This window comes from Fusarium verticillioides, chromosome 3, assembly GCF_000149555.1.
Source record: "Fusarium verticillioides 7600 chromosome 3, whole genome shotgun sequence".
Classification (NCBI taxonomy): domain Eukaryota; kingdom Fungi; phylum Ascomycota; class Sordariomycetes; order Hypocreales; family Nectriaceae; genus Fusarium; species Fusarium verticillioides.
The window spans coordinates 2,898,143-2,926,123 of NC_031677.1; the positions used below are offsets into that span (position 1 = coordinate 2,898,143).

The 27,981-nt window shown below is 47.6% G+C and overlaps 7 protein-coding genes across 8 annotated transcripts; 2 read left to right on the top strand and 5 right to left on the bottom strand.

The window, feature by feature from the left end:
- Positions 1 to 160: 160 nt before the first annotated feature.
- Positions 161 to 2,701, bottom strand: FVEG_05212 (hypothetical protein). 2 transcript variants are annotated; one of them, XM_018893328.1, is made up of 3 exons: positions 2,483 to 2,701; positions 1,023 to 2,424; positions 298 to 976 (listed from the first exon to the last, which is right to left on the bottom strand). In XM_018893328.1, exons 1-3 carry the CDS (start codon positions 2,681 to 2,683, stop codon positions 717 to 719), a joined length of 1,863 nt encoding a protein of 620 aa, XP_018750170.1. In that variant the 5' UTR covers positions 2,684 to 2,701; the 3' UTR covers positions 298 to 716. The 2 variants fall into 2 exon arrangements, with proteins under 2 accessions (XP_018750171.1, XP_018750170.1); XM_018893329.1 differs by having other exon boundaries at positions 161 to 2,424.
- A 256-nt stretch (positions 2,702 to 2,957) lies between these two features.
- FVEG_05213 (hypothetical protein) lies at positions 2,958 to 5,615 on the bottom strand. Its single transcript, XM_018893330.1, has 2 exons — positions 4,745 to 5,615; positions 2,958 to 4,653 (listed from the first exon to the last, which is right to left on the bottom strand). The coding sequence occupies exons 1-2, from the start codon at positions 5,089 to 5,091 to the stop codon at positions 3,432 to 3,434; spliced, it is 1,569 nt and encodes a 522-aa protein (XP_018750172.1). The 5' UTR covers positions 5,092 to 5,615; the 3' UTR covers positions 2,958 to 3,431.
- Positions 5,616 to 11,528: 5,913 nt separating this feature from the next.
- Positions 11,529 to 14,924, bottom strand: FVEG_05214 (hypothetical protein). The gene has a single exon (XM_018893331.1). The coding sequence runs from the start codon at positions 13,353 to 13,355 to the stop codon at positions 11,973 to 11,975; it is 1,383 nt and encodes a 460-aa protein (XP_018750173.1). The 5' UTR covers positions 13,356 to 14,924; the 3' UTR covers positions 11,529 to 11,972.
- FVEG_15608 (hypothetical protein) lies at positions 13,943 to 14,143 on the top strand (the record flags this gene model as incomplete). Its single annotated transcript, XM_018904791.1, has 2 exons — positions 13,943 to 14,062; positions 14,114 to 14,143. 2 exons carry the CDS (start codon positions 13,943 to 13,945, stop codon positions 14,141 to 14,143), a joined length of 150 nt encoding a protein of 49 aa, XP_018750174.1.
- Positions 14,925 to 18,085: 3,161 nt separating the features above from the next.
- On the bottom strand, positions 18,086 to 20,802 carry FVEG_05215 (hypothetical protein). The gene is made up of 2 exons (XM_018893332.1): positions 19,391 to 20,802; positions 18,086 to 19,335 (listed from the first exon to the last, which is right to left on the bottom strand). Exons 1-2 carry the CDS (start codon positions 19,868 to 19,870, stop codon positions 18,742 to 18,744), a joined length of 1,074 nt encoding a protein of 357 aa, XP_018750175.1. The 5' UTR covers positions 19,871 to 20,802; the 3' UTR covers positions 18,086 to 18,741.
- Positions 20,761 to 20,973, top strand: FVEG_15609 (hypothetical protein; the record flags this gene model as incomplete). The annotated part of the gene is made up of 1 exon (XM_018904792.1): positions 20,761 to 20,973. One exon carries the CDS (start codon positions 20,761 to 20,763, stop codon positions 20,971 to 20,973), a length of 213 nt encoding a protein of 70 aa, XP_018750176.1.
- Positions 20,974 to 23,121: 2,148 nt separating this feature from the next.
- On the bottom strand, positions 23,122 to 27,947 carry FVEG_05216 (ATP-binding cassette, subfamily B (MDR/TAP), member 1). Its single transcript, XM_018893333.1, has 5 exons — positions 26,835 to 27,947; positions 26,555 to 26,712; positions 25,813 to 26,431; positions 25,023 to 25,589; positions 23,122 to 24,968 (listed from the first exon to the last, which is right to left on the bottom strand). The coding sequence occupies exons 1-5, from the start codon at positions 27,874 to 27,876 to the stop codon at positions 23,305 to 23,307; spliced, it is 4,050 nt and encodes a 1,349-aa protein (XP_018750177.1). The 5' UTR covers positions 27,877 to 27,947; the 3' UTR covers positions 23,122 to 23,304.
- Positions 27,948 to 27,981: the final 34 nt, after the last annotated feature.

Genomic DNA, 27,981 nt, shown 5'->3' on the forward strand with positions numbered 1-27,981 from the left:
CCCAACATACGATAACCGACAATGTCGTTCCCTTCCGGCGCTTCTGATCGCCTATAGACTATTTCGGCGATGGCACTCTATTGAACACGTCTCGACCCCACCGGGAGATATCAGGCTGACTTTGATGAACACATAGAGGTAGGCTATCAATCGTAAATCAATGGAGCCGAACCCCGCCGACCCTATTTGACTGATGAAAAGCAGTTAAAGTTTTGCTATAATAATGTTTGATTGATGATGCCATCGACTTCTGCCACTCGGTCATGCTATAAAATTGTAGTATATTAGTTTATCATCGTCACTCAGCATCTTCAACATCCGTTTTGTTGTCCGCGATTCGGACTCGAACGAGCCGGTGTATTCTTTTGAGCCCCATTATATAATTCTGATCAAGGAGACGGAAACTCATCTCGAGGCCTGGACTCAACGATACCGTTTGATAGTTTCTCGAACTATTACGCCTAGTAAATTCAACCGTGCCTCCGGGTTGATCTCAGTTCATCAGATCAAGTCGAGAAGATGGATGAGATGCTTTTGGCGGCAGAGTGCGCCACAATGTGATGGTTGCAACGTGGAGGCATATTCACGTAGGATGGATGGAATCACCTGATACCACGCTGTCTTTCGTCCTTTAAGTTATACCCCTATTTTTCGTCCTTGATTGAGGAGGTGCAGATACAATCCGCTAGGAGCCGTTTGTCGTTATGGATCAGATCTCAGTGGCCTGTGACATGACGTCTTGCGACCTGCCAAAAGAAATACCCTGCACTTTCCAGAGCTGCCGGTTTAATCTTCCAGGCCTTCCCACTCATCTTCGTCTGTGCAAGTTCCTTGACGTGCATCGAACGCGATCTGACGAGCATTGAGATCATGTGCTGCAGTACTGCTAGTACTCTCGCTTTGTGAATCCTCATCTTCCTCATCTTCCTCCTCATCCTCATCCACATCCACATCCACACCCTCTTCTTCTTCCTTTCTATTACCACTGTTATCATCTCTTGTCGTTAAAGAGACATGCTCACCAGTTGTTTTCAAGACTGGCATACCGAGCATGTCACGAATGATCACACCGTTATCGTCTCGCATGTAAGGACCCTCATTGCCACTGGTCCCGAACCTTTGTACATCAGGCCTCACGAAACCAGCCACAAAAAAGCCCATAACACCTTGCCCGTCATCTTTATAGGAACGAATGCAAGCTTCTGCTATATCTTCGTCACGTCCACATGCTTCAGGGAGTCCTCGGACGGGCCATTCTCTCAGACCAGATACTTGATCTTTCCGCAACAGAATGCGCCAACCCCTTTGCTTCGCAATGTCGGATTCGAGAGCTCTCATGACAACACGCTCGTTTTCTTGCGTGTGGACTGAACAAGTAGAGTATGTAATTCGTTTTGCTGACGGAAATTTGAAGGCGTGTAATAGAAGCGTTAGTTGAAAAGAAGAAAGCGCCTCCAAGCGTGTTTCTAAATCCTTCTCCGACTTGATGGCTGTCTCGTTACCGTCATCATCTATCATGATTCTGTCCTCAGCTGCCTCTGTCTGCTCATGTTTCCTTTTGCGTCCGTTTTGCTTCGCTGTCGAACCCTTTCCTGTGCTACTGATACCTTCTGGCAGGTGAAGGTCCGGCATCGAATCTCGTCCGACGATTCCACTCCCTGAGCAACTTGGGTCCAGTAGCAAAGCTCCGACGGACTTGTACTTCTCTGCCATAGGGTCGACTTGTAGGAAGTCTTGTCCGAATCCAATCTTTGTCATGGGCTTTGAACCTGCAATTTTGACCATTTTCTCCAAAGTTTGTGCTCGTCGAGAGTCTTTTTCGAATGCATAGATTGTCTGCTCTGGCGGACTGGATTCGGGTCTATGTTCTTTGAGGATTGCCGCCAAGTGAGTTGTCTTATTGCCAGGAGCAGAGCATGCGTCGATCAGGTCACCATCCTCTACTCTGGGATCTAAAAGATAAGCAGGGAAACAAGAGGCTTTATCTTGTAGAATGATTTTGCCCGTTGTATACGCCTCGGATTTTGTGAGATCTGTCCCTGCAGTGATGGCCAAAAGGTTTGGCACATGTGGGTCGATGTATATGAGCCTTCCAGTGTTCGTGACGACCTCCTTGATGGATGTGGCTCTAGTGTACTTGGAGAACGTCGTCTCCAACTGTTCTTCCAGTGTACTCTTTACAGAATTGACACGAACCCAGCGAGGGTAATTCGCTTCTTCGCCAGCGCATTGTCTCTCAACTTGCTCTCTCAAAGCCTCGAGCGTTGGCATCTTTCTCCGAAGCCGCGCGAGCTTGAACTCTGAGCTGATGCGTCCTTTGTGCCTCTCAATTGATGCACGAAGCCCATGACCTTGTGGAAGAGCAATTCCCTTCTTGGCCAATAAAAGGTCATGTACAAGAAGTAATGACAACGTCGGGGTCAGCTGCGTGCATGATTCAGTATAGGCGTTCCATAGTCTTATGTAGGGTCGGGATGCAAACCTTGCGCTCAAGTTTCAGAAGTTCTGATCTCTCAATCACTTCTTTCAGAATGATGCTCCATTTGCAACTCTCTAACACCAAGGCGTAAACTTGGTTTGGTGCGGATTTAAGGTTTTTCTTCTTAAAAACACGCGACTTGAGACTGCCACCTTCAGACGACGATCCCGCTAGGACCTCTGCTGCCTCATGATAAAGAGACATTTTCAATGTAGTTTTGGGAGACCAAGAGCCGTGTGGTGAAGAAGAAAATGTAAAAGAGAGAAAGGCTGGACGTTCGTCCAATTTCCAACCGAACTTTAGCCGGCCAACAAAGTTATTAGTTATAAGTGTACTATTGTATCTGGTCTGCTTGGAGGAAGGGTTTTCGGAATGCGACTGGACGAAAGTAAAAATACAATATGGCACAATGATAGCTTAGAGCAACTGAGGATATACGGAGTCTGTTGTAGTATTGTTAAGTTCAGAGTCCAAACTCCTAGGCTGACAACAGATTCTATAATCGAGCAACATGGTCACTAGTAGGATTAGAAACGGGCGTGGCTACTATGCCGATGATATTCTTGTTCACTTTTGTGTGCTGCGGTTGAATGTATTTTGCATATGCCCTGGATTCATGACGGGCAAAAGATGTGCGCTCGAGCGCTTTGGGTCCTTGGCAAGCAAGGTATGTCCTCCATAAATGTACACGTATAGAAGCGAATCATCCAACAACTTCCTTCCTTCCCCTTAATTCCATTCCCTTGCACCACGCAACTTGAATCAAAATACCTGTCCATGAAATTCGCCAGCCTTATATTCTCCGGTCCAAGGAAGCGAAGTGGTCACTGGACCCCTATACAAGATGCTCCGTAGATGCACCATCACAAGAAATGAGAGAAAAGCTTTGTGCCACCTAGGCCTACCATTCAAAGTAGGCTATTAGCAGATCGAGTTCGCCAGTAAGCAATGATTAGCGGCGGAGGTGGCTACGGCGGCGGAGATGGTTGTGTCCACTGCCATGGTGGTGAGCATGTCGTCGAACATGATCTCTTTTGTAGCTAGGAGTGCCAGCCTCAGTCTGGACAGGCACACTGGCTGTCTGTGTGACTGTCACGGTGTTCCAGACTGTATGAACTCTAGTCTTACACTTCTTGGGCTTTTCGGGCTTGTCGAAGATGTCGGTCGGCTTGGGGACACTGGAGAGAACATCGGTTGCTTGAGCAGCCGCCTCAGACACAACTGCAGGGTTGGGAGGTAAAGTAGGCTTAGGAGCAACTGGTTCCTCATGGACATCAGTGGGATCAGAAGCTGGCTTGGTGTAGCCGGGGAGTTCAGCGGCAGTGGTCTTCTCCCCAGAAGCCGGCTTGCTGGCGGGAGATTGGGCAGAGGGCTTGCTGGGGCTACTCTCCTTGTCGCCGCCGGAGGGCATTGAAGGGGCCTTATCGCCATAAGAAAATCCACTCAAAGGGTTGTTTCCAGGAAGCTTGCTCAAGGTGCCAGTAATCTTTTCATCGACCTCGGACTCAATGGTGCAGTCGCCTTTGTTGAGGCCGTAAGTCAGGCCTGGGCAGTGGTCCATACCCTCGGTACCGGCGTTACATGTGTCAATGATATGCTGGAGGAGGTCTTCGTCCCAACCGGCCATGAAGTCGGCATGGCTGCTGTATCCAGTAACGTCGCCATTGGAGAAGACGAAGGGCTGCTTGCCCTCGCCCTCAGTCCAACGGCCAGTAAATTTGTCGGTGCGCCAATAAGCCTCGTAGAAAAGGTGAGGAACGTGAATCCAACCCTTAGGGCAGTCGAGATAGCCGTCATTGTCCTCGGGGTAGGCCATGTTGTTCTTGAAGTCGGTGAGGCCAGCCTCAGGATTGTAACATGAGGGGAAGTGGACATCAGCTCGGAGGGGAGAATATTTGCCATCACAAGTTCGATCAGGGAACCCGACACCCTCACCCTTGTTGATAGGATCACCTACACCAGCCATCTTGCCATCAGACTTGGCATCCCAAGATGGGAGCGTGTAATCGTTGTTCAAGCGGGGGCAAGTCATTCTGGCAGGATTGACAGGACCTTTTGAAGGGTCAAGGTTAGGCTTGCTGCCAGCCTTCGGCATGGTACGGGTCATAGCATCACCAGCAACGATCTGGAGACCAACAGGGAAAGGCTTGATATCATCGTGTGTCTTCTCGAAGCTGTTCTTTATCAGTAATGTGCGCAAGACAATCCGCTAATTGGGCAAGTGAAGGGCTTGAGTGGCGCAATGAGACAAGGCAGTGCTCTTACAAGTAGTAGGCATTGAAGTAGTCGAACTCTACATCTTCAAACTCTCCAGATTTGGGGTCATGAAAGTAAAGAGTGGGAAACCAGTAGTTACTGTTGTCGCCCTTGACAAGCGCATTGCTGCACTTTGACTTCTGGAGATCCTTTCCGGTCGCCTTGGTGCTGAAGCCACTGCCACCCATGATGTGGTGGACATGAGTGGAAGTCTGGCCAGGGAAGAGGATGGGATCCATACGACCTCTAGTGAGCTGATCGTTGGTGAAGCGCAAGACGGCGAAGGTGCCCGTCTCGTGAGCAGCAGAAGCGGCGCCGGCGAGGACCGCAGCGGCGGTAGCGAAAGCGGACTTCATGGTGATTGACAATGGCAAATGGCAAATGGTGTTTAAAAGTATCGAGCTAATATTTTAACCGCACAGAAAGATCTTCGACGGCGGAGTAGGAAACGATGTAAATGCTAGCGTTGAGATCTCTGGGATTCTGTGCGCTGAGAATGAAACCTGCTTCTTCTTCAAGAGGAAGCAGACAAGTGTAAAGCGGGGGGGGGGCACGAAGGTGATACCGGAGCACCTGTGAGAAGAAAGAATGTTTCGCAACCGTCCAGTCACTACGTTGAGTGCAAGTGAATCAGAGATGACGGATAGATCGTGGTGGTTGACAGTGAAAAAGGAGGGTAACAAACAGTTCAGAAAAAAGAAAGGTCTGAAGCTGCTCTGAAGAATGAATGAGTGAGTGAGTAGAAAAATGAGAGGACGTGCCCAGCAGTGCAGTGTACGAGGGAAAATAAGATAAATAAGAAAAGGAGCGTGTGGAAGGATGAAGAAAAAGATGTTGGACGAGGATCAGAGGTGAAGGTCTTTGTGTGAACGGGGGCCGACCTGGGCTGAATCCTTTAGGATCCATCCGTTCATTCATTCGCCGCAGCTGCCAACACTGCACTGGCGCACAGCGTACCAGTACCTATGCTATAATCAGCACTGCACTGGCCTTGTCACTGCGGCCACTTGGACATGCTCTAAGCGCGTGCACGTCCATCATTGTTTTCTTGGCCTTCTCGTCATTGAGGCTGTCTATTTGATCAAAGGATTATGGTGATGGAGCCTATAGGCGTGGCGAGCTACTATTCCCCCGTTTTTATTAACGGCCGGGCCTAATTCAGGGGTCGCCCAAGCCGCCAGGCGTTTTCGGAACTTTCTAGTGTAGCAAAATGGTGAAAGAGGATTGGCTACAGCGACTCAAGCCACATCTAGGGGCCATGTGTAAATTAATGCTTGGAACCTAACCTTGATTTTTGGGCTCGACATTGTCATGATAGGAGTTATGTCGGATGAAACAGACAAGAGCTGCATCAGCAATGAGCGCTAATGTCCAGAAATACCATTGGATGTGTGTTCTTGTTTTTCATAGGGTTGGGCAGAATCTATTGCAACCCATACATATGCGTACCTGCATCGAAAAACCTCATTCATGGATGGCGGCTGGCGCCCGGGTTAGTATCTAGATGATGGACAGGGGAAATTGGCAGGGACCGTGAATCACAGTTCGCCCCTAGGTATTCGCATGTAATAGGAAAATAACGGCTCACTACCTAATAAGTGAATGTTCTTCATAAGTACATACCTAGAGGTAAGGTAAGGCAGATAGGCGGTAACGACTGCAAGCAGTGTACAACAGATATGCGCTGGCGGTCGGTGTGACTTGGTTCCGCCGCAGTCATGTTTGATTGGTAGTGGTGAAATTGATGAGCTGAAGTCCGTATTTCTGCACTCCGGCTTCATCTGCTGTGATACATTGATCATGTAGATGTTTGCTTCAAATGATCACGCGCTAGAACTCTAGTCGCGATTCAAGCTGCGCAACCGTTACTCCTCGTTTTCTACACACAAAGAACAGAAAAGGTTCAGAATAATGAGGACCAGCCCGCCAGATCTTGGAGATTACAGGGTCACACCCTAAAGTGCCTGCAGATCGTGACCTGGTCTGAAACAACAGGGATCTAACTAGTGTTGCAGGGGCAAGGCCATGGGCTTAATCTGGATGATCGAGATGGTCCTTGGGCGATCAACGACTATAACCATTGACGGTTAGGTTAGTTCACTTGATGAGAATTCGATGGTCTTTTATATGTTGCTACCATCTCATTCTAAACAGCAAGGTTCACAATTTGTCAACCTTTAATCCGTAGTACAGGCTGTTCTGAGCAACACAGGAAACCTCAGGCTGATCCTTGTACTATTACTTGTGGCCGCGAAACGGAGCGGGTGTTACAACCCTGGAGCAACCTGGACTGGGGTCAGACAAACAAACAGTTTATCCTTGCTTCACTCAACGACCTTTTCGTTATCGTTTCCCTCCGTTGAGCCCAAGCGGTATCCGAATATGACTTATAAATCGCGTGTTATGGGTTGCGCCGCTAACTCCTAGCAAGAGGTCGAACACCGTGGGATTGATCTAAGCTTTTATAGAGCATCTCGCAGTGACTTCTACCTTTCTCAATCTCTTGAATGCTGACTACATAAGCCCCACCAGAATGACCTGAAACGCGCCAGGATTCTCACTGTTTTTCCATCAAGGGAGCTTTATCAACAGCCAGCGTCTCTTCAACTCCTCGATTTGTTGAATCAAACATCAGGCTATGCCAACTATTTAGCTGGCTCCTATTGGTTAATGCGTACATTCCTTCTGTAGCCCAGTCTTCACCCTCAACACCAGCTGCCACTTGGGAATTAATGTCTCTTTTCCTAATCTCCTTTATGAGCGCAATGTGTGCCATGGAACATCCGACTATCCCATAGGTGAATGTGAGGTTTTGCTCCTCAGTTATATCAAATTTGTTTATCTCCAGGTGCGTTGAGAAGTCAGTAACCATCCACTGGTTAGCGTTATGGACTTTATTCAGTTGAAGCAGTGGAAATATATTACCAATATGCCCAGCCATGACCAAATCAGCTTCGGAAGAAAATTCAATACCTCTGCTTAGAGAGATCAACCTGAAGGAGCATCCGTTAAATCTCCGGTCTTCACACAAATGTGAGAATGGAGGCACTGGGATCCAACTCGCCGTTCACCTATCTGATGAGCCCTCCCTATATCTACAGTTTTTCTTGATTCTTGGCTGGAAAAAATACTCGATGGCGGTCACCCAGTTGTTTATTAGTATCTTAAGTCTCTGATTGATCCTTTCAAGATGTCGCAAACCACTAGGCACGTTTACCAATGTGTGGGCTTTCATAATAGGTCATATGTCAATTCGTCGTCCAGATACTGTACCTCAAAGAAGGCAACTGGAGCCGTGACTTCATCGTCATTCTAAACATGCTCCAAGGTGTACGAAAGTTACACATGCTAGGCAAATGGATGCAGGTAGCCGCCACCTTGCTTCTCGATCTTTAATTGACCAGAAAGTAGTTAAGCCACTGTATTCAACCCTGCGCCCACATCAAGTCCAGAAGGAAACTCGGAGAAGAATCGAACAGTACATCTTTCTGATCAACCACACATGTATTTTTGTAGCCCAGCGTGAACACCAATGTTCTGCATTGAATGGTTATGTCTGTGTCCCTCAAAAAGGTTTCAATGTTCATGTGTCCGATACTGAGTACTAACTACCCTGTATACAGCAATGATGCTGAAGGTTCAAGTCCAGAGTGCATCAGAATAAAACTCTGATTATTGCAGAGAGGGTGTTTTCAAGTTTTGCTGTTGGTAGAATGTGAGAGCTGGCCTTGTCACCATAAATGGCGAGCACCTCAAACTGTGCTGGGTTGTTATGAGTTCAAACTCTGCTATGAGAATAGATCCGTAATCGTGTTTTCCAAGATCAACTCCACCCTACCTAAGCTTCATAAAGTCTGCTCCTTCAGTAGACATTGTCATCATCATCGGGAACATGTTCTTCTGTGCCAAGTTCATAAACAGTTAGCCACGAAACCAGGATTGATGCTTGAAAGATCAAGCGACACCTAGAAAACCTGTGATCTCCCCTCCCAATTTTATCAGGATTTCCAGTTCAAAGGTTTTGTTCCGTCCGTTTGACAAGTGAGAACATAATCCAAGCTACCAACCAACACACTAATTCATGGCATTGGAAACACAGAGATTCCCTGTGTAGTACTGGACGAGTTATGAGCCCACACGAGGTTTAATCTGCACATATGTTTTGCTGGAAGAGCGTTTCAATGGTATTAACCCCTAAACATCTGTTGGCTACGTTCTCATGTAAGTTTACATGCTTCGGAGATATGCTTGTGACCTGTTGGTTTTCTATAGCTGACGGGCGATATCTGCCGTTTTCTGTATAAGCTCTCTCGAGAGTTATCTGATGTTTCATACGAGGCCTTCTCTCATCGTTATACGGAGGTTGTAGATCGGCGCCAACTTCCAAGGACAAATCGTCTCATGGGCACAACCAAACGCTTGCCAGAAGTAATTTTTGAGACGCTGTGCATAGAAGCAAAGGCTGTGGGAAATCTCGATATGAAGCCGCTCCCATCAAAACGGACAGCCAAATTTACAATGCATTCTGAGACAACTTCAGTTAACAAGGTCAGAAGCACGTAATCGGTAATTCGTGGCGTACGGGAGGGATACTGGCGCTGCCGGTTTATTCCAAATGGGTTTGCTTGTGACATTGCATGCGGAAGACTAAGCCTTGTGGTAACATGATAAACACAATCTTCCCTTACATGCTTTGCCCAGTGGACCCATAAGATATGTCAGGAGGCTGAGCCAATAGCTAGGAATGGTGTGTTGGCCTTTTCACCGTCAAGCATGTATTAAGTAAGTCGTTATAACTTCCAGGCTCTTTGAAAAAGATCACCGCTTTGCTCGCATGCCAAGCTTCATGATCTGATCCAGCATCCACTCCGTAAACAGGGCCAAGGTAGGAGAAGTTAGAAAGGGGAAGAGAATGAATCGAGTTCTAGGCTTCAGCAGTAGGACTCTGAGAGTGTCTTAGGCTCTGACATATCAAGGGTTGATAAGTTGATGTCGGCTAACGCAACGTTGACAACAAATTTGTTGTTGCTAGTGAGCTCGATTCGTCACAAAATCGACCAAGACACCGTTAGAAATCACTGAAAGTCGGCAATGCCAGAAACGGGACAGTACCATGCTAGTCATGTGCAAGAGAGACACGTCTACTGTATGTACCATGTTGAGCTGAGGCTTGCATGGCGAGGGGCGGCGACAAGAGGGATGAGTTGCTGGATCAAAGATGTGTCTTAAAACCTTGCGTCTTACTCCGGGCCTTGGCATGATCGGCAACGACAGTGATTCAGAAAGCACATGTCAGATTTGCCTCTGTTTGTCACTCACATATCATCGATCAGTGGAATGTTATAGCAAGATTGCTCCGGAGACTTATCTCCAATGCCTTTCTCCGGTGCAGCCTGAGCTGGAAACAACGAAAATTGTTCGTAAGAGCCGTTTTCTTAGAAACAAGTCTTAATGCCTCACTTTTGGTATTTATTTTGACATCCATCGCCAAGGTACGAGACCGAGTGCCGTATGATATTTTCCCTCAATGAAGCAATGCAGTACTCTTATAGACTTGTAATGACAAGCGTTCTCCGAAGTAACTAGTCGACTGGCTCACACGAGATCAGATAACGGAGCCTTCAAGATATCCAGTAGATGCGGGAGCTTGCGTAGTTCCCGCACCAGACTCAACCACTTTTTGGTGGTGGCTATGTTTGTATGTACTGTATATATCGTCACGGGTCGTAGTCTCATCCCAGTCTAAGGCGGGTAGTCCCAAGCCATCGCTTAACAGCAGAGCCTATTTCCGGAGTACATGATCTGGGAGACAGAATAGTAGCAGAAGTTGGTAGTATGAGGCCTAGTGGCATTCTAACAACGATGGACGAGCAGCGACTGAGAATGTTTAGAATGTTTAATCAAGGTTCTATCTAACATCCGCTAACCGAGTAGATGTGCATTTAGCAAGGACAACCGTCTGAAAAAAAGAAAAAAAAAGAAAAGAAAAAAAAAAGCTGATACACCAATTTTGACATCTGTGAACGTGAGCTAGATAGCTTACTTTTAGTGCGACCAACTCTACTCTTCTGAGATGGTTCAGCATGATGCTAGACTAGTTGTCGATCAACTCAGCGAAGTGGTGTGGTGTCAATCTTCTGGATGCCATTCTAGTAGTCAGTTGGGCGATCAAAGAACTTTGAGCTTAACGACAAAAGATAACGCTGCCAGGTCACAAAATTTTCATCGTCAGATTTTTCCTTGTTCACGAAATCTCACTTTGACATCCTAACAAGTACTAGTCAGTTAACTTGACCGATCACATTCAACAAGTTGGACGCATTTTGCCACATTTATACAAGGCTCCTTGATCCAGAGCTTGCATTAGAAACATAAAACCTCCCAGCGAGCGGTCATGCATTTGAACGTTGATTAGAAATAAAGTATTGGGTAATTTTCTTCTTGGACGCCCATGGAAACCTTTGGCTGGGGCCCAAACGCTATACGGCTTCAGACCTGTAAACTACTTGTTGTACAATATATAAGCCCTGTTGCCTTAGGCCCCTAGTGTAGGGTCCTTACATTTTGTGTAGGCCAATGGCACAGTGGTTTAGTTTAACACTACTATTCCTCAATCATCCCAATCTGGCCATGACCCGAGGAGGTGTTGGGACAGACCCAGAGGCCATGAAAAGGAGTAACAGTCATGTACCTGCAGCAACGAGAGTATCCTCCTGACTACAAGGAACAAGGCAACCGGTTATTGCTAAGGTTGCTGATCACAGAAGCGTGATATACAAACCCTATAGGTTGGGGTTTGACGTCTTTACTATCATGCCTCGGCGGACGACGAGTGTGATCTGGTCCGTTGAGCTACGTATGACTATTCTGAAGAAGAGTCGCGATTTGTAACGGGCATTCAGGGTACTTAGCGACAACAAGGGAACATGCAAGAAGAGAGAAAGAACAACCGTTCTCCTTATTCTACAAGTTGTGATAAGGGGAACAGTGCTCTTTCTCAACATCAGCTTATATACTGAAACTCTTTTAATTGAAGCATGCTTTGCTGAAACAAAGGTAAACCAATGGTATAATAAGCACATCAGAACAGCTTTCATCTTGTAGCGCAGTATATGAACACCCAGGTAGCATCATCAATCAATATAGCGCCATGTTGTCCCATCCGTGTTCGTATATGACCCAGACCTTGCCTGCCTTGAAAACACATTGAACGCCCTGTATATTATATGCTGCGTGTTCACTGTCGTGCCGAACGGCGTCGCCGCTTTCCTTGCAACGTAGCCTCGCCCTCATCTTGCTCTCCATCGCTTGAATCGTCGTGACTCCTGGTGTTTTTGGACCGGTCATTTCCCTTCTTGATAGAAATAATACAGCCTTGCTCTTTAAGTCGCTTAGTCAACTTTGTGCTGGCCTGCATCCCAGGAAAGTCCTTTGCTGTATAAACAGTGAAAACTTCGCTCTGGGCGGTGACCAAAGTCGGAAAGCGCTTCACCTCTTTTGCACGGATTGGGTCAATTTTGACTAAGGTGAAATGAAGGCGAAATGAGCCAGGAGTTCTGCAGGATAAGTCTGGAAAGCAGAAGAAGCAACCCTCCTCGCCATGTTCATCCTTGCCGACAAACGGGGCACTGACTAATAAGCCCATGAGTCGGCGCTGTTGCCGATACTCCTCAGGCATGAATGAGGCATCACAAGACCCAGATTCATCGAAAATAGAGCAGCTCATCACGTAGTGGGGATAGCGCAGATGCTTTGCTATCTCTTCTTTCGTGAGACTGTCGTCTTTGATGAGAAGCTGAACGATTGGCGGCGGATCGATAACTCTCCGGTCTCTCTCCCCAAATCCACATGATCGAGCCGCAACCGGTTGTTGTCGTATCTGGAGGTTGAAGCGGTTGTCGGATAAGCGATTGTCCACGCTCGTCCTACTGCGACTTCTCTCGCCAGTAGTAAGAATGTCGGCTATCCTCATAGGATCAGGCCGCAGTCCGGTTGGGGATACCATAGGACTATTCGAATCAGGCGGTCTACCATTGGTTGTAACAGGCGGATTGAAGTGATACTCTGTGAAGGGCGGCACGGCACACATGTCAATTGATGGCCTATGCTGACCATGTACAGAGGTGGGCGGTTGATCCTCTGACACCGAGTGCGATCTCGGCGCATACACTGGATGGCGGCCCTGCGCGTGGTCCAGCATTTCGCTATTCCGTTGAAGAATGGCAGATGGAGCTTGGGGAGGACCGGCTTGCTGTCCAGCTGTGTGGTCAGTAGCATATAGCCCCGATTGTGGATGAGAATGAGGAGGATGAGGTTGGTTCTGAGGCACAGAGCCTGGCATCCCATTCAATTGGTAACCATGGCCAGTTCGAGGGTGTTGATGCTGCTGCAGCTGTGAAGGACGACGATGATCAGGCCCTACGATGAGTTGGCCGGTCGGGGAATAAAGGTGTTGGTCATAGTAAGAGTGAACTGGACCCTGAGGAGGATAATGTGTGTCCGGTGCCCATTTCATTATTGTCGTCGCGTGTGGATGTGGCATGGCCTCCGGCATGGTCTGTGGCATCGCGTTTAGCCGCTGTGATGTTCCCGCGGCGGTCTCAACAGCTGTCAGAGACATGAATGTTGTGAAATATTTCTGGTTTAGTCAAGAAGAACTACCATCAACATAGATGGATGGGAAAGAGAGACGCCAGTGTCGAGCTTATTAGTGGAAGATCAGTGGCGGCTTAGATCGGTTGCATCAACAGCTAACTTATACTCAGGCACTCAAGTGCAGAACCCTTTCGGTAGCGTCCAATAAGAGAATCAGGATCAGCCAGGCCGAAGGGAAGAAAAGAGCGGGAAGGGCCCGGTAGTCCACTACTTCCAGAGAGTCGGCTGTAAGACGGAATGCGGGCGGTTCCACTGACCAGATAGACGATGGGGGGAGTGGATGAAGGCTGGTGTAGTCAAAGGCGTGTAGCCTCAATGGGCTCCTAGCGGTCTGAAAAGACGCTATCGACTCAGATCGATTAAAGCCTTTCTTTGGGTGAGAATAGCAGGTTGGCTAACGGCCGGGGGAAGCGGGAGAATCTCGGCCAAGCCCACGACAATATCCGGGTTGAAGAGAGGTAGCAAAGGAAACAGGCCCATATGCAGCAAAAGACTTGGAGGAAGAGGGCCGTAGAATGAGGCCGTGGTCAGCCGTGTTTCTGCTGTGTACTGATGGAAACCGTGAGGGATGTGGGCGAGCTCGCAACCACACGCACCAAGAAACCGGATTTGGTCTCTGCTAAGCCTGGTCCTAACGGGAATATGACGGCTGTAGAGAACTCAAGACTTTGGGTGAGGGAAAGGGATAGCAGCACTAACGTGCGGGCAAATGAATGAATATAGGTCAGAACGCGAGGGTATGGAGCTGTTTAGCGTCACAATGCAAACACCATACCTAGGTATGGAATAGAAAATAAGGACCCCGAGGTCAAGTAGCTGAAGGGACGACGGCCCCAAGCGTAAAGCCGTTCCAGCCTCAGCCGAGAGCGGAATAAAATGGTTCGAGTCCAAAGGTTTCAGACGGCTAAGGCAAAAGTCAAAACGAAGGAAACTCCCAAAGGACTGGAGAATCAGGAAACCACCAAGATTCCCTCCTGTGTATTGTTGGCGGAGGACCAATGGCAGAAGAGATATCGTTGAGCTTTGAGAGGCAGTACTCCGTAAATCGAGTGAAATTGCCTCGTAAGACCAAGCCCAAATCGCCGATTTCGACGATTTCCAAATGCGGATGTCAGAAAACGAAATGGCTGATCAGTGACAGTTGTTGAAGATATAGTACAAAATGAGACCTCGCAAGCACAGGTTCTAAGGTGATGATGGCAAGAAAAGCTAGAGATAATTGAGTATGACAGGGGGAGGTGAGATTGTTAATAAATATTTGCCATTGCCTGGCCTACTAACAAACATGAAAAGGTCTTGGGCATAAAACCCAAAAAGCACCCATTGGCACTCGCCTCTCCCTACCTGACCTCGGATCACAGCCAATACTAGGCACGAGATGCAAATGGAGCATCCGTGGTCAGGTAAAGTATGTATGTAATAAGAAAAAATTGCGTTGCTACATGCAGTACAAGCAAAGTACTAGGGTAAGTCGGCATGTAGGTAGGTGAGTGAGGGGGATTGACCTGCCATGCGGCCGCAGATAGAGGCATGAAGCCCCATCTTGCCTCAATCAATGGAAGTGCCGCCGGCAGCACCTCAGTCGCGCATCTACAAGCATAAATGGAAAGGAGGCCTAAAAGAAACAGGGGCTTGTGCAAACCACCAGAAACCGGCCGGGCAGCCGGGGAAACAGATCTCTCTTGTTCATTTCGTTGTCCTAGCTATGGGTCGCGCAAACGTTCTCTATCATAGGCCACCATCGAAATCATCGTATTTATGACCTCTCAAGCTACTTGCTTGATCTTGAGTGCACGCACGCTAGCGAATGCAGCCTCCGCCAGCAAAGTGCCAGTCCAGGGATCTTGGCTCTCAAGTGGGCATCTCACGCCAGCTCCTGATGGGTATATGTGGACCTTGGCGGGTCGATCATCGTCGAAGCACTGGATTCCCTGTAGGGCATCAGAAACACACAAGGGGATGGAGATCAGCAGATGGAAATATCGTGAACCACATCCTTTAGTTTGACTTGCTAACCTCAGGTAGCTTAAAGGATATTCCAGGGCTGAATCTGGCTGGCTAAAGGCACCCGTGGGGATAAGATGTTAACGAGATCGATTTAGGTCTGTGCCCTTCACAAGCTCGGGTAAGCTACCAACCCAATAAATATGCCTGACTCAGATCGAAGAAGCCGAATAAGAAAGTCAGAAGAGAGATCGGCAAATTTCATCTTATCGAGGAATCCCAACCATGTTTGTTAGACTCTTCGATGTCATATTAAGGTAGTTAACTACTAACCCAGCATCTCTTCCATTAGCCAGCAACTTGTCAGCTGTGTCACTCGTCCACACCAGTAGTCAAAGACTCTAGCTGGAGTCGTTGGTTACATCTATCTTGAGTTTCGGTATCCGTGCCTTTAAGCTTCCTCCTTCTGCTATCAAAGTGATGGCGCAGGCTCTCGACTCTCCTGGCGGTGTCTTATGTCGAATGCTGCCCATTCGTATCCAGTTCAACATTCGAAAAGGGAACGAGTCAATGTGCTGGCCAGATCAGATTGCTTTTTGATCTTTGGGTGTATGGGCGTTGAACTGGTTTCAGCGCCACCGCCCTTCGTCAGGCTTTGTTGAGATCAGGTAACAAAAACCAGGCTGGCTTCCCTTGTACTGCGTTTTGTGCCATTTCTCTAACGGGAATAAATTTCATTGGCCTCTTCTCTGGGAGATCCCCCGGAGGTTGCTGATTCGTTCCAGTGGTTCATTCCTGGCATGTACAAAAGCTGAGTTCGATGCTGTAGTTGAGCGCAGATATGTGCGTCGACATGCTGTATAACAATCTGGGCGTCTTGAGTATAAAATCCCAAGCTACTTCAACATTGCGGATAAGTTTCCCTGCAGGGACGATATTGTTACATCGAACTAAGCCTGCTGACTGCACATGCATATCTGGAACTAGGCCCTCACCCCTCCCCGCAAGGAGGCATGCATGTCGTCTGAGTGGCAAGAGCCAGACCTGTGAGATTACCTACCTACCTACTACCGGTACAGTACGAGTACCTATGCACATTGGAGCATTCTACGGTAGGTATCAGCACTCACCGATCCAAGATGACCCCAACATAATCGCCTCCACTCCTCAAGTTAGACGTGGGGCTAAAGGTTCTCTTTCTTCCTTCAAAGTGCAACCCATAATCGTCACTGGCCATCAAAGACTACAGTATAACCTCAAGACGGAAAATCGGCGGCATACCTCCGCCTCCTCCATGATGTTCACAATATCGGTGATGTAAAGTGATAGGTTTCGTCTGCTCGATCCGTGGCTACGGTGCTCCACAGACCCGGAGCGTGGGCAAACAAGCAAGCTAGGACGCGTCTGGTAATTCGTCATTTCCACGCCATTCAGCTTTGAACTTTCGATTCTGCTGGCTACATTTCGGTCACAACATCATGCACAATGTTATTCGTTAAGATACGCGAACCAAGACGCCATCTCTGGAGCTCTCGCCTGGCTCTGCTAGCCTGGTCACAGGCTAGCAGACTCTTTTTTGTACGGACACAGGCTCGGACCTTCAACCAAGTCTATGACACACAGCAGACCCAAACAACCAGATTGAATGATTTACTAGTCGTTACATGCCTGATAGACCACCTTGCAGCTTGTCTGTCAAAGCTACCGCGCGGTTAGCTCCTACGCTTGAAGGGGAATGCACCTTTTTGGTGATAGCAGGTCATGAGCACCAAGAAATCCAGCTATGGGCTTCTTGAATATTGGCATGACACCTACAGAACAATTCAATGATAAGATTATTGGGTATTGATTTCCTTATTCTTCTCCTCTCTGTTGGGAAACGACCGACCGTTCTCGTTATATGCCCAGCTGTTATTGGCAGGGTTGCACGTCATGCATCTCACCATTCCGGCCTTCGACAGTAACCATATTTTATCTGAAGTACATGCCAAGGTGACACTGTATGTTATTGAAGCGCCTTCTTTGCTTGCTTGCATGCGTGCATATCCAGTTCCATGGCATTGGAACAGTTTCACATTAACACCATCTCCTCACTGCGGCCTACCTACCATCAAGCTTGGCTACGTTCCACAACAGCTTGAAGACGAGCTCTAATCCAGTCAAGTCGGCCAGTGACCATGCTAGTCTCTCCTGCATTGCACATGCATGTTTGGGCTTACAAGAGACAGATAGCCATTGCTATAAGTCTTACTCTACCCAGCACTGATGCTCACTTATTATTATTATTTTACAGCTTGGTCTGGCACCTTCCCAACTGATCTGATGAACCATTTGAGATCTATTCATTCAAAAATTGAAACGATATAACTGCATCGTTAAAGCTAGCTTGATAACAAATCTCTTACCATGAGAGGCGGTACTGAGTTATCCCACTTAGATTGCCAGCCTTATTACTTTGTTAGCTTCAATATTCGTGTAGATTCTTAATTGTGATTTTAGGTTATTATGTATTGGGAACAGATATCTCGGCCAGTGCCTTGTCAAACCGTCGTAAAATCCGATCGACCTTTTCTTTACACGATGAGATGGTTGAGTCGTCAACGCTAGGAGCTGGGCAACTACTTGTCCAGTTTGTTGTATACAATCTTAGGCTTTGAGAAGGAGAACATCTGCTTGCGTATGAATACCCTTCGCACATGCATAATCGAGCCCGGTTGAATAGCGAAGGGAAGTGTCAAGATACGAACATGAGGCATGAGCAAACATCTTAGGTCTCTATTCCATCTGCCTATATTCCTCTCAGTTATTTACTAGGCTCCTCATATTAAACAAAATATTTTCAATACCAGCTATCAGCAGTAAAGTGCTCAGTCCCTATAGCTCCTCCAAGTAATACATAGATACTATATCCCATCATTTCCCATTTGTAGTCCATCGCGCTTTTGGAAGTCCACCGATCTATCATGTCCCAAGCTCCCTCATCCATTGAAACCTATTTAAAAAAAAATACAAAGCATAAAACCCATGCCCAACCGAATGCCGCTGTGAAGAAACTCCAGGCTGTGCTCGCTTTTCCAAATCAACCCGCCCCGAAACCAAGTAAAAAAGTGCCATGTCAGCTTTGGCAGAAAGTATGTAACTTCGTAGTATAATATTATAGCATTGTTTTGCATGTCGGTCTGCTTCCACCCTCGCAGGGTTGAAAGGTTGAATCGGTTCAACAAACAAGAAGAAAAAGAAGTTGGTAAGGGTATCAAGTCATGAAGATATGCCAAGTGCATCGTATCTGAAGAGAAAACACAAACCCCGTATATGGATCTGTAATCATAACATATTAAAAGAGCAATAGTCGAAAATTGAGAAGCGAAAGAAGTATAGCTGAGGTGGTCCTTTTCAGGGTCGATATTCTATAACACAGCATTGACTAGTGCTGCACTGCCGAGGGAAAGTACTAAGCCAACCCATGACGGGGCAAACACATGAGCCAGGTTGGTCTCTTCTGGAGGCAAAGTGCTATTGACAAAATCTGGGCCACAGAGAGTGTTCACTTGTCGAGCTGCGCTTTCATAGGTGAGTGCCACAGGCTGAGAACGGTCTTCAGCGGCTGCGTGGAAGATGTTCATAGTTTCTTGTATGCACCAGTTGCATGAAGGATTGGTGCTACCAGGCAACGTAAGGTTATACGGTAGGTAGTAGAAGTAGGCGTTGGCGGCGGTCGTGGTATTTGTGACGGCATTGGCGTAACAATACATATCATCCTCAGGTGTTTGAAGACAGGTAGCCTTGTACATCATCTCGTAGGCCTTCATACCATAAAGGAACTGCTTGACGATAGTGTTGCCCGATTCCCATTCTTGTTTGCAGTTTTCTGATGCAGTGAGGTTGCGCGCTGCAGCATCGAAAAAGTCAGTGCAGTACGTGACGTTTGCAGCACAGGTTGCATCGAGTACTCGGACTATGCTCAAGAGCTGTTTCTGGGCTTCGAAGAAGCCACGGGACGTCTGTGATTTTGTCAATATTTATGACCGGCCTGCCCATCCCTTGACTGGAGCTTACCTGGATCATCATAGAGAGGGGGTAGCAAGTCTCGTAAGAAGGGTCGGAAAGGATGCCATTCAGAAACGCGGGGCAGTTGCTATCTGAAGTGGTCGAAAGTTCGGCTGACAAATTTCCGTCAAAAGCTTCGGGTAAAGGTGTGTTTGTCGCAGCAGCAGTCTTTGCAGCACGTTGGATGGTGACAGTTGTTGCCTTGGATTTGCCCTCAGTTTTGGAAGCGGTTTCCTTATTGACGATCTCCTTGACCTCATCTTCATCCTTGCGTCGGTGTAGCTCGTATCTGTTGATAGTAGGTGTATGGTGTCGTCGATGTCGTAGCGAAGATGATGTCTCAGTACCCGCTAGGACCGTAGAAGTAAGACATGCTAAGAGTAGGAGAATTGATAAGGCTTTTCGCAAGCGGGGCGCGCGGTAGCAGCTGGTGGACTTCGGCCTACTGCAAGTTGTTGTTGTTGAGGGAGGCCACGATGTTGAAACCATGGTAACGAGCGACGAGGCGAAGGACGCCAAAGATGTAATAAATCGTATCCCAAATATGTGCAGCAATCGAATTGATGGCGATGTGTACAACCTTTTAAGTGGATTGGCAACACAGAACAACCACACAAGATTGAATGCGTTTCACCACGATGGGCCCAATTTGACACGATAGAAGGCGATGGTAGGTCAGTATTGGATAGTGAAGCACACGCTGAAGCGATAGTTGTAGCGGTAGTGAGTAAATCGACTGGTGCTGAAAGCCAATATTTAACAATTTCTTGGTGAAGGGTCGTTATTGATATCGTTGCATGGCGCAATTGCAAGGTTCCAAGTCGGATGACACTTCCGATGCGTGGGAAGTCAATTGATAAATGAGAATCCTTCGCGGGGGGTCCTTTGCAGCTTCGATGGTCGAGAACGAGTGTAATGCGGTGCGTGATATACCAAATGCGAGATGGGATTGGTTGCCAGGGGGGAGATGAGATGACCGTAGAATTGCTATTGGGTGCTCGAGACTTGCACAAATTTGGCAGCGGTTGATGTGGCCAAGTGCTTACAAAAAGGAACAGAATGTAGGAAAGAACGAGTGACTGTATATTGCAGTTACAGTTGGAGCTGAAGGTGAGTCTGGGGTTGAAAATGATCGTCGTGAGTAAGTCGAAAAGGAGTATTGGAGTTGACGAGCACAGATGCAAGTTTAACGAATGAATGGCGGGTCGAGAAACGAGTGATCGGCGGCGGCTCTAACAGCACCTGAAGTAGAGGGAGGTCTGTAACTCAACTGCTGCGCAAGCAAAAAGAGAACGAAGGAAAGGAAGAGGGCGCCCACCAGTTGATTAGAGACGCCAGCATAGAATTCTAAGTGGATATCACGGGAAATGGGATCAGTGATGCCGGACAAGAAAGCAACAACCCCTACAAGGACAGCCGAGTTGACTCTAGCGGGCCAAGTCGGAGGAGAGACAAACGATTCCAGCCCAGGCCCTGCCTTGCTTTTGATGCTTGTCAATTTTGACCAGGATCGAGCAGGCATTGATGAATCAATCAAATTCAAGAGCAGAGAGACCCATGGCTTGAACCCGGAAAATAGCAAGGATAATTAAACCCTCCTTTGAGGCTTGCAGTAGTGTCTGTTAGCGCGACGGTTTATTGACTGGGCCTGAAGTACTCCGTAGTGTGCTGTACTCCGTACCGTGTCACGTAAAGTGTAGAGTGTGTACTGTAACTGGATAATAATGCGAAGTTTATATAATACAAGTACGTATAAATGAGAGAAACTGTTTAAAGAATGCTGCACGACGATACTGTTCAGGAGGGTATAGTGAAAAGTGTGCCAATAATCCATCCCCCAGCTCCATGTATGTATGCACTGCCACTCATTCTGATAACTAGAGCTCTCCTAATACACAGACAAACCACAAAACATCAATTGTAGAAGAGAAACCCCCTTCGTCGCCTTACGCGTCCACGGCATTCACATTCTTAGGTTACTAGGGCTCAATTATGTTTCAAGCCGGCCGGCCCGCTTACTACCGGCATCCATCCTAGAGGGGACCTCCATTCTCCGAACGGTATTGCATGCACATGTACTGTAATAAGGATACAACACTCTCATATTCTCCGGGTTACACGATTGATTGTTCGCAAGCCAAAATGCATGTTCCCGCATGTACGGGTATTCTCAGGTTGAAACGGACATCGAGCTAAAGATGGCAAGGCTTAGGAAAGGCGACTACCTAGAAAAGGGGAGGGTCAAATCTCGCTTCCCCATAACGGGCCAGCCACCATTACCATGGCCAGGGGGAGGAAAGAAAACTCAGGACTTTGACAAGAGGTGATAAAATATATTTAGGTAAATCTAGCCTAAACTTAGGTGGCTCTTTACTAAGTTTATTTTAGCACACTCTTTTCAAGTCTTGAGTTTTCTTGCTCCCCGAGGCATGGATCCAGTCACAACAAGGCAAAAAATAGCATCTACAACCGATTTCTAGCGTAGGTGGGATCGCTTCAGGACATCACCTCATTCCAAGGCTTATTGGTGGATGGTGGGCGCTGAGTGGGTGCTCCGGAGGGACTATCCATTCTCGATCAGGTCTCTCAGTTGAAGTTCAGTTCACGCATGCATGCACGCGACTGAAAACTTGCAAGATTGTTCATTCATTCTCACCGTTTCGTTTCATTCCGTCGTAATGTTTCGTTTCTTCAACTGAGATGGCCCTCGTCAGCTTCAGGCCAGTGCCGGAATGGTTCTACCCGTTGCCGGATACTCAGGTGATGTTGATTTAATCAGCGATTCTCTGGCCCAAAGCTAAGTTAGGCCCCCTGAGCGATGAGTATAACTTGGTACTTTAGACAAGAATTCTTGGTTTCATTTTTATTTTTTGCACCCTGACTGCTTGGTTAACGGTCGCAAGTTTTCTTACTCCCTGAGGCCAAGTTGAATTCCTCTAAACGTCGCCTCAATCTCCACCGTGACCAGATATAGCTTCTCGCGTACCTTGCATGGTTTCTGCAACGCCTAAAGTAATTTCCTTGGCTTCTTAGCCTTCTCCAATGAACAGCTTTGCTCCCCTGCCAAGGAATCCCTGCCCTAGCTAAACTCTAGCCTCTGATGCGATGTGAGATGTGTTGGGTCTTGGTCATCAAGCGACTCTCAAAGATGAATAACGCGATTCATTGGTATCTTGTCTAAATATTACAAAGATGACTTCTATCCAAAAGTGTGTCAGACCCAATACCATATCGAGTTTTCCATTCCCGCACTTTCAGCTGTTGGCTACCGTGCAATGTCTAAAGTTAGCAGAGACAATTGTGTCTAAAACAATCAGGGACCCATCATCACCACATTCACCGCTACCGCCGGACATAAACGTAAACGAGTGACTGGTTATTTGTGGCCGCGTCTACCGCTAATGAGGTTAGAGAACATAGGTAAACAATGCGGTTATCCGCTGTTTGTACCCGTCAGCCATCATCATCTTTCCAGAACTCCCAGTATGGTTCATCCAACCGCCGAGAGTTTATAGTTCCAGCTGTCATGCTCGAGACCCTTTTTCATTCCCTATTGTTCCTCCCTGTCTTGGATGTGCTGTTGCACGCGACAGCCATGTGGCGGCTTTCTGAACGCTCCTCGATGAGATGCAATGAGTCTTAGGATATCGATCTTAATTATACAAATACTTAGGTAAACTACTAAAGTCTTAGCGGGTTCCTTAATGAATTTAGTATTGGAGTTATCTTGTTTTCTGACGCACGTCGGTAGTATGGCATTTGAATTTTTGAAAAGAGTTGGTTGATCAGATGGTATACATCAGAAATATTACAAATAATAATGAGAAAATGCCCTCCTTTCTTCAAGAGAGGGATGTCCCTGTTAATAACAGATCGCCCAAACGCCGACACCATGCACCAAAGTCTCGCAATTCCACCTCAGTTTAACTCTGCTTCTCGAGGCTCTGCAAGTTGACTAACTCAGCGTAACGTCCATTCTTCTTCATCAGCTCCGAATGTGTTCCTTCCTCAACGATACGCCCTTGGTCGAAGACATAAATAATATCAGCCTTCTGGATGGTGCTCAGACGATGAGCAACAGCTATAGTAGTTCGGCCCTTGGCCGCCTTGTCTAGTGCAGCCTGTACCACATGTTCTGACTCTGAGTCCAAAGCTGAAGTGGCTTCATCAAGGAGCAATATTTTGGGGTCTCTGATTAAAGCTCTTGCAATAGCAATTCGCTGTTTCTGTCCACCAGAGAGCAGGGTGCCCTTACTGCCAACAACAGTGTTGAAGCCGTCGGGAAGCGACACAATAAAATCATAGATATTGGCTTCACGAGTGGCATGCTCAATGTCTTCATCCGAGACATCCTCACGAGCAGTACCCAAAAGGATGTTGTCCCTGATGGTTCCTTGGTAAAGTGTAGGCTCCTGACTCACAAGAGCGATATGTGATCGATAATCGTTTACATTCAACGTGCTGATTTCGTGACCGTCGATGAATACCCCGCCAGAAAGGGGATCGTAGAATCGTTCTAAGAGTGCAATGGTCGTGGACTTTCCGCAGCCTGATGCGCCCACAAGGGCGATGTACTGTCCAGGTCTTACAACAAGATTCAGGCCACGCAGAACAGGTTGCTCGGGTCTTGTAGGATATCGGAAGTGGACGTCCCGGAACTCTAGGGTACCTTCGACATGTGGTAGACGATCTCCGGTGTCCGACCAAGTATCAACCACGGGCTGCCTATCAAACAACTTCTTCAGCTCACCGGCCGCATGATGGGCTTTGCCCATATCAGGCGCAAAACTAAAGATAGTTCCCGCGCTCTGGGCTCCAAAGATAATCGCCATGATGCAGAGGAAGAATTGGAACATGCTCAGTTCAAACTTGGAGAGGAGGCTGCCTCCCCACCAGAATGCGAGCGCGAAACATGCGAACAGGAGGCTCTGAGAGGCGGCGTAGAGGGTGGATGACTTCAGGACGGAGATTAGACTCTTCCGCTGTTGTATAGCCAGAGAGTCTCTGTACTGCTTCAAGACATCCTCTTCGCGGGTCAAACTGGCGACGGTGCGGATGGCCGAGATTGCCTCGGAGGCAAACCCGGCAGAGCTGTCGTAGGCAGCCTTGGAGCGGCGCTGAAATTGAGCAAGGATCCAGAAGCGGAAAAAGCCACATCCCAAGAGGATGGGGATCATTGAAATACACACGAGTGAAAGCTTCCACTGAATTGCTAGGGATAGAGCAATAGCAGCTATGAGTGTCGTGGCAACCATTAACAGTGTACCCAGAGTCACGCCGCTCAGTCCAGCGACGTGAGTTGTTTCAGTAGAGAGAAATGAAGTGAGGGCTCCTGCAGTGTTCTCATCGCGGTCAAAGAAGGCAACGTCTTGACGAAGCATGGCTCGGAAAGCTCGGTCTCTTACTCTGTGGACTAGTCGCTCAGAACATTTCGCAAACAAAATACCTTGGATGACGAATGCGAACAGCTGAACAAAGGCGAGCATGAGATACATGGCGCTCCAGAAATCAGAATCTTTCTTGATCTGGTGCTTGGTTTGATCCGTCACGGGTGCTGATAGAGTTGTGATCTGCTTGGCAAAGAAAACTGGAACAGAGTTAGTCACGACGCATTACTTGAAAGGAATACCTAGCAGCTTACCAGCTTGCGTAGGGTTTCCTCCGCCGCAGATAGCAGAGAACACCAGTCCCACAAGCATGAAACCCAATTCCTTCTTGTTGAAAGACGCGATGAGTTTGATAAGTGTCCACAAGCCATACTTTTGTTCGGCCTCGGCTTTGTGACCTTGAAGAGCCAGACTCGATGCGGATTTTGTGGTGCTCGTGCGGTCTAGCCTGGCCGCGATATTGTCGTTAGGGTCAGCGATATTTGCAGCCTGTTTCTCGCTCGTCATCTTCCGCATAAGTGATACCTCCTCCTCATCAATGGCAGCTTGCTCCTCAGGGGTCATTGTCTCAGCAGCGGCAATTTTCTGTGCCGAAACGAGCTTCGAATATGGGCCCTTGTTCTCTAGGAGTTCGTTATGAGTCCCTTGTTCGACGATTCGTCCATCAGACATCACAACGATGTTGTGGGCATCTCTAATAGTTGAGAGACGATGAGCAATGGTAATAGTTGTACGACCTTCAGAGGCGTTCTCAAGGGCAGCCTGCACAACACCTTCTGACTTGGTATCGAGAGCGCTCGTTGCTTCGTCAAGGAGGAGAACTAGAATCATGTTAGTTCAGAGAACACCGACTACGCCGGGGAGAGGGGGGCGGTGGTTCTGGGATATAATAAGGCTTGAGGTTCATCCTAAGATACCATAAACTTGCCTAAGTATCAAGTTTAGGTTTTCTTAACTTAGGCGAGACTAGAGTACCTTAGGACAAACTCCAAGAGTCTCTTGGACTTTGATCAAGGATCTCATGTTTTTAGTTAGTCGACTTACTCTTGGGATCGGAAACGATGGCGCGAGCGATGGCAATACGCTGCTTCTGGCCACCTGAGAGGAGAAATCCTCGTTCTCCGACGTTGGTTTCGTATTTTTCGGGAAGAGAAGAAACAAAGTCATGCGCGTTGGCCTTCTTGGCAGCTTCGATAACCAACTCATGCTGCTTTTCCTCGCTCGCATCTTCATACTTGGTGCCGATCAAACCGTGACGAATGTTGTTGAAGATAGTGGTGCCAAAGAGCGTGGGTTCTTGGCTGACAAGAGCCATTTGCTGTCGTAGCCACCGGAGATTAAGCTTAGAGATATCGTGTCCATCCAGGTAAACTGTGCCTTGCACAGGATCGTAGAATCGTTCAACCAAGCCCACAATCGTGGATTTGCCTGAGCCTGATGCCCCAACGAGAGCCGTCACCTTGCCGGCCGGAATTTCGAGACTCACATCATCCATAACTGTGACTTCCGGGCGAGAAGGGTAGATGTGCTTAATTTTTGAGAGCCGGATAGAGCCTTGGATATTCTCTAGCTTCTCGCCCTCATTGCTAGAGGAATCGAGGGGAGAAACACGATCGATTGTATTGAAGATCTTGGCAGCAGCAGCAACTGCATTCGTAAAAGCCTGTGAACAAGATTAGCTTCTAAATAGTGCACACGCGGTACATGTTCAAAGACGCAATCTGACGACAGGAAAGGCCGCAAACAAGAGCCAGGTCCCGGCTAGGGGAAACTAGAATCAACATACCTGAATATTAGGAGCCACGTTACCCAAGTTGAAGGCGCCTATCATTACTGCCATAAGGATAGTAAGAATGTTGGAAAGTGAAGTTTCACCGTCTACAAGCATCTTGCTACCTTGCCAAAAGGCCAGACCATAGTTGAGATACAGGACCATCATCATACCTGAATTGATCAGAAACTCATTCTATACAAGGTAATTGGAGATTCGAGTAGTTGGTGGAAGATGGGTGGGTTGTGGTTGAAGCCATTCGCATGCATCTTCAGCACCCTGGAGAAACACATACCTGCAATCATGCAAGCGACAGCGCCTTTGACACGAAACCCAAAATATTCCGCATTCTTGAGATGGGCATCGTATTGCCTGGCTAGGCGTTCCTGCGTCCCAAATGCGACAGCATTTCGAATTGAACTGATGACCTCGTCTGCAAGACTTCCTCCATGGGCATAGGCTTCAAGACTTTGTCGATTATACTTTAATATGAAGGATGAGCCACCGCCCATATTGATCAGGAGAGCAACAACGGTAGAAAAAAGGATCAGAGTCAGTTTCCAATACTTGATGAAACCGATGATGAAGGCCGACACGAACGTAGCCACAGCTGCAAGAGTGAGAGACACCTTCTCCGAAATGCCGTCTTGAATGAGATTCGTGTCGGATGTAATTCTTGTGACCACTTCGCCAGCACCAATTTGATCGAAGAAACCGATATTTTGTCTCAAACAGCTTTCAAGGTAATGCTCACGAATCTTTGCGGCCAGATGCTCTCCAGTATAGATAAACCCAACAGTCGATATGTATACGACAATGAATTCGCCAATGCCTAAATAGACAAAGTACAAGACGAATTCCACCAATTTGTCGTTGAAGGCGCTGCTCGTTAAGGTACGATTCACGAAAAAATCTTGGAACACGCCCTGAAGTTGTCCAAAGACCACAGTCATAAGAGGAAGCGCCGCGCCACCAGCAATGGAGCATAGGGCTGAGATGAGAATAATTAATATGTCGTTGCGGGAGGCATATCTGTATAGTACAGCTACGCCCTGCTTGACTTCGGGGCTCACGACTTGGCGTCGTAACACCTCGGCTTCGTCAGGTGGCAAGTGTCGATAGTGATCCTCGATATTCTCTGCCTTGGGAGGCACAATGACTGCTGAATCGGCCTTTGTCAAGTCCAACTTTTCGTTGTTGGGGTCGCTCGAAGGTTTCATGTGTGGGCGAACTGCATCTTTGTCGGTTGAACCACTCCCGCTGTGGGTTGACGACGATGGTCGCGAGGGATTGCTGCTGCTTGTTGCAGCGGTTGCTTTTTCCGAAATTTCGGTCATGACGATGATGTGGTTATTGAAGAACCAGACCGTAACAGTGGTCAAGAAGAATAGGTGTACAGCAAGTTATTGGTGGGGTGAAAAAACACCCTTGGATGAAAAGGA

Coding starts and splice junctions, on each gene's coding strand:
- FVEG_05215 (XM_018893332.1), bottom strand. CDS start 19,870: ATGGTTTCAACATCGTGGCCTCCCTCAACAACAACAACTTGCAGTAGG. Junction 19,336..19,390: donor CCCTCTCTATGATGATCCAG/GTAAGCTCCAGT, acceptor ACAAAATCACAG/ACGTCCCGTGGCTTCTTCGA.
- FVEG_05216 (XM_018893333.1), bottom strand. CDS start 27,876: ATGACCGAAATTTCGGAAAAAGCAACCGCTGCAACAAGCAGCAGCAAT. Junction 25,590..25,812: donor CATCGTTTCCGATCCCAAGA/GTAAGTCGACTA, acceptor ACATGATTCTAG/TTCTCCTCCTTGACGAAGCA. Junction 24,969..25,022: donor AGGAAACCCTACGCAAGCTG/GTAAGCTGCTAG, acceptor ACTCTGTTCCAG/TTTTCTTTGCCAAGCAGATC.
- FVEG_05214 (XM_018893331.1), bottom strand. CDS start 13,355: ATGTCTCTGACAGCTGTTGAGACCGCCGCGGGAACATCACAGCGGCTA.
- FVEG_05212 (XM_018893328.1), bottom strand. CDS start 2,683: ATGTCTCTTTATCATGAGGCAGCAGAGGTCCTAGCGGGATCGTCGTCT. Junction 2,425..2,482: donor TTCTGAAACTTGAGCGCAAG/GTTTGCATCCCG, acceptor TCATGCACGCAG/CTGACCCCGACGTTGTCATT. Junction 977..1,022: donor GCCAGTCTTGAAAACAACTG/GTGAGCATGTCT, acceptor CAGTGGTAATAG/AAAGGAAGAAGAAGAGGGTG.
- FVEG_05213 (XM_018893330.1), bottom strand. CDS start 5,091: ATGAAGTCCGCTTTCGCTACCGCCGCTGCGGTCCTCGCCGGCGCCGCT. Junction 4,654..4,744: donor TACTTCAATGCCTACTACTT/GTAAGAGCACTG, acceptor GATAAAGAACAG/CTTCGAGAAGACACACGATG.